General features: G+C 39.7%; 1 protein-coding gene across 2 annotated transcripts; it reads right to left on the reverse strand.

Annotated features, from left to right (window-relative positions):
• Positions 1–505: 505 nt before the first annotated feature.
• LOC118751342 (histidine triad nucleotide-binding protein 1-like) lies at positions 506–1,178 on the reverse strand. 2 transcript variants are annotated; one of them, XM_036486146.1, is made up of 3 exons: positions 1,086–1,178; positions 889–1,030; positions 506–808 (listed from the first exon to the last, which is right to left on the reverse strand). In XM_036486146.1, the coding sequence occupies exons 1-3, from the start codon at positions 1,124–1,126 to the stop codon at positions 569–571; spliced, it is 423 nt and encodes a 140-aa protein (XP_036342039.1). In that variant the 5' UTR covers positions 1,127–1,178; the 3' UTR covers positions 506–568. The 2 variants fall into 2 exon arrangements, with proteins under 2 accessions (XP_036342039.1, XP_036342038.1); XM_036486145.1 differs by having other exon boundaries at positions 506–838; positions 1,086–1,177.
• Between the last annotated feature and the right edge of the window lie 2,460 nt (positions 1,179–3,638).

The raw sequence follows: 3,638 nt of genomic DNA on the forward strand, positions 1-3,638 counted from the left end.
CTCTTTCTGTGTTGCAGAGAAAAGGCGCTGAACACCTTTTGCAGAGAATACCTTTCTGGGTAGGCGGCCTTCGGCCGCACTTATGGATTATAACCCTCACTAAGTAGAATTCTCCTTTCTGTGTTGCCAGAAAAGGAAGCCGAAGTATTTCTGCGTAGATTAGATGTTTGTGAAAACTTTAAAAGGTATATGTATAAATATGTATATCAGATTAAAGAGAATTAAATTCTCTATCGAATGACATCATTTTCCAAATCCATGAAGAGGTTTTTGAGTTATATTGATTTAAAAAAAGGCTTAATTTGAACTTTGACCTTTAATAATTGTTGTTTCCCAAAAAAAGAAAAAAATATATATATACCGCTACGTTCACCTCAATGGTCTCTATCGATCCCCAAAATAATTTTTTTAATTTGAGAATGGTAGGTATTCTGCATTTATGCCCTAATATGTAAACTTTTTAAAAAAATTAGTCAAGAATATTAAATAAAGTAAAATTAATGGAAAGGTTTTAAGTTGCAATAATGTATTTATTGATTGATAGTACTTTTAAGCAACACGAAAAATATTAACCTGGTGGCCACTGCATTTGACGTCCTCCTAGAAAGTGCAAGTGCAAATGATAAACTGACTGTGCTCCATGCTGACCGTTGTTTACAACCACTCGGTAACCTTTATCTAATCCTAACTCATTGGCTACTTTTGCACCTACTATCATAAGGTGACCAAGTAATTCTTTATCATCTCCATTAGCATGCGATAATTGAGCAATGGGTTTTCTAGGTATTACTAGAAAATGTGTTGGCGCCTGGGCATTAATGTCATGAAAAGCAACACACTAAAACACATGATTTAGTTTCTTGTTATTACAGAATTTATGAGGCTTACTTTTTCATCCTCGTAGATGAAATTGCAAGGTATTTCTTTCCGAAGAATTTTCCCGAAAATAGTGTCTTCTGCGGGAGTTGCTGTTTGAGCTTTCTCGACCTCGCTGGACATTTTAGCAATGTTTGGCGAAATAGGCTTCAGGCTAAAAGGCGACATTTGCTTTTAAATGTTTCGTGGTAGTGCAAAATTAAACTTACCAATTCCGTAAAGCTAACCTAATGCCTGAACTTATATGCATCTGTTAAAGTTAGTGATGGAAATAGTATAGAGCTGCAAAACTATCGATTGTACTATCGATGGTATCGATAGTTTGATTTTTTGAAAAACATCGATTGTTTTCAGGCGATAGTTGTTGTTGTTGTTGTAACGGCTACAACAACTCCACCCAGATCGGTTGATATCTCAGTCGTTGTCGTCGAATTCCACTAACGGCAGCCCTAAGAAGCGTGCAGCCTCTATGGGGTCGGTCCACAGGGACGACGCCGTTAGGGTTGTGGGGTTTTCCGGGCATGCGAAGAGATGTTTCGAGTCGTGAGGGGTCTCTCCGCATGACGGACATTCGTTCGGCACATCCGCATTTAGCCTACTCAGGTAGGAGTTTAGACTGCTGCAGTAGCCAGAGTGAAGTTGGGTTATTGTTGTTCTGGTCTCCCGAGGCAGATGGAGCTCCGTCGCGTCGATGACCGGTGTTTGTGTGCCTAGAACGGCATTCACAGGTCTAGAGTCTACATAACTCGAGACTGCGTCCCTGTGAATGCCGTTCAGGGCCTGTCTGTGAACTGACGGGTCCAGAGGCTGCTTAATAAACCACTGGACTTCGTCCGCCAGTTCATATAGATTGGGAGCATTTTCGCCTCATCGTGGAGGTGGTGTTCTGGTGCCATCAGGAGGCATCCGGTCGCTGTCCTAAGTGCTGTATTTTGTACTGTCTGTAGCTTCATCCACTGCGTCATACTAGTCCCCGGCGACCACACTGGTGCTGCTTAGTTTAAAACCGGCCGGCCTATTGCCTTGTATGTTGCCAGCAACTTTTCTTTATCTTTGCCCCAAGTACTGCTGGCTGGCGACTTGAAAACCTTGTTGCGGCTCTGTACTTTATTGACAATAGCGGTTGCGTGCGCAGAGAAGGAAAGCAGGCTGTCGAATGTTACTCCGAGTATTTTGGGATTATTCACCGTCGGAATTGGTGTGTCATCGACGTAGCGGTAGCCTGACCTCCTTCGTCCAGGTTGTGAACAGGGTCGCAGAGGATTTCGTAGGGGAGAGGGCTAGACAATTTGCAGTGAAGAATCGTTTACTTTCGAACACAGGTCATCAATTCCATTCCCGGTCGCCATGATCGAGCAATCGTCGGCGTAAGAGACAATCGAGACTCCCTCTGGTGGTTGAGGGAGCCGACCCCGTTTAAGGTACTGGCCCAATGCAGGCTTGCTTTGCTTGCTTCGCTGCGAGAAGTGTCAAAAATTATTTGGAACATACTAAAATGTATAAAGGCTGGCCAAATGGCAGCTTTTCTTCATATGCTTTAAGCGCCTCAAAGTTTTAAATAGACAAATGACTTTATTTTAAAGCGTTTTGTAGGCTTTTGACAAAGAGGCATGTTCCTGTTCAAAATACATAAATTCAAACAAAAATTTGCTTACTTAAATAATTTAAAAAAAGCAATTCGAAATCAAATTTAACATTTATTTTATTATAATAAAAAATTGCAAAGCTCACTTTTACAAATTTTACACGAGAGGAAAAAACTTCTTATAGCTCTTTTCTTCAAGTAAATCGCTTTTTTAAGTTATAGTTTTTTAGTAACTGTAGATATACATATGTATGTGTCATTACTACCAGTTCTTTTAAATACAAACATTATTTCGGATTAATTTAAAAATAAGTTTGAAAGTTTTTGATACATCTTCGGGAGTTTTATAGGAAAACAATAATTAATGTTAAGGGAACAGACATTGACTTTTCAACCAGACAGCTGGTTACTTTGACAGCGTTTCAAGCCGCCATTCGGCCAAACAAGTTTTCAAATTAAATCAAAGCAAACTAAAGTCAGCAAGGCACGCAAAGCAAGCCTGCATTGGGCCAGTGCCTTTAGGTCGGCGAAGTATCTCTTCAGGCGATAGTCGATAGTTTCGATAGTGCCGGTGCATTGGTCTTTGTCGATTTGTAATATTTTCTTAAACAAGTGACGCTGTGAATTGAACTAAAGCAGTGTTTGCATTATTCAACTTTGCGTTCAACAATTGCGTTCAACTCAACGCAGGGTTGCACGAAAAAAAAGCTGAATGGCTAAATGTTGGCTGGCGACCAACTTTGTTGAAAGCGATTAGTTGAAAGGCCATTCAACCAAAAGTTGAATGCAAAGTTGAACAATGCAAACACCTTTTTATGGCAAATATTTTGATATTTTTTCATATTTTGATATTTTTAGTCATTCAACTTTTTTTCGTGCAACCCTGCGCTGAGTTGAACGCAAAGTTGAACAATGCAAACACACTTTAAGGAAAATATTCGGGGCACCGAAATTGCGCATATGGAAACTGTGCATTTAGACGTTATTTCGGTTTCAACCGAAACTGTGCATGTATGCTTTATTTCGGTTTTTGCCATATGCGTTATTTCGGTTTTCAATCGAAACTGTGCATTTATGCATTACTTCGTTTTTTTTTAATATGCATTATTTCGGTTTTGAACCGCAACTGTGCATGTATGCATTATTTCGGTTTTTGTTATATGCATTATTTCGGGTT

The sequence above is a fragment of the Rhagoletis pomonella genome, unplaced genomic scaffold (assembly GCF_013731165.1).
Source record: "Rhagoletis pomonella isolate Grant_MI unplaced genomic scaffold, Rhpom_1.0 Rhpom_scaffold_00655, whole genome shotgun sequence".
Taxonomy (NCBI): domain Eukaryota; kingdom Metazoa; phylum Arthropoda; class Insecta; order Diptera; family Tephritidae; genus Rhagoletis; species Rhagoletis pomonella.

What these genes read in the sequence shown, in the direction of transcription:
- LOC118751342 (XM_036486145.1), bottom strand. Translation starts at nt 1,126, where the DNA reads ATGCATATAAGTTCAGGCATTAGGTTAGCTTTACGGAATTG. An exon ending in AGGTTAGCTTTACGGAATTG is followed by an intron (nt 1,031 to 1,085) that starts GTAAGTTTAATT and finishes GTCGCCTTTTAG; the next exon opens with CCTGAAGCCTATTTCGCCAA. An exon ending in TCATCTACGAGGATGAAAAA is followed by an intron (nt 839 to 888) that starts GTAAGCCTCATA and finishes CATGTGTTTTAG; the next exon opens with TGTGTTGCTTTTCATGACAT.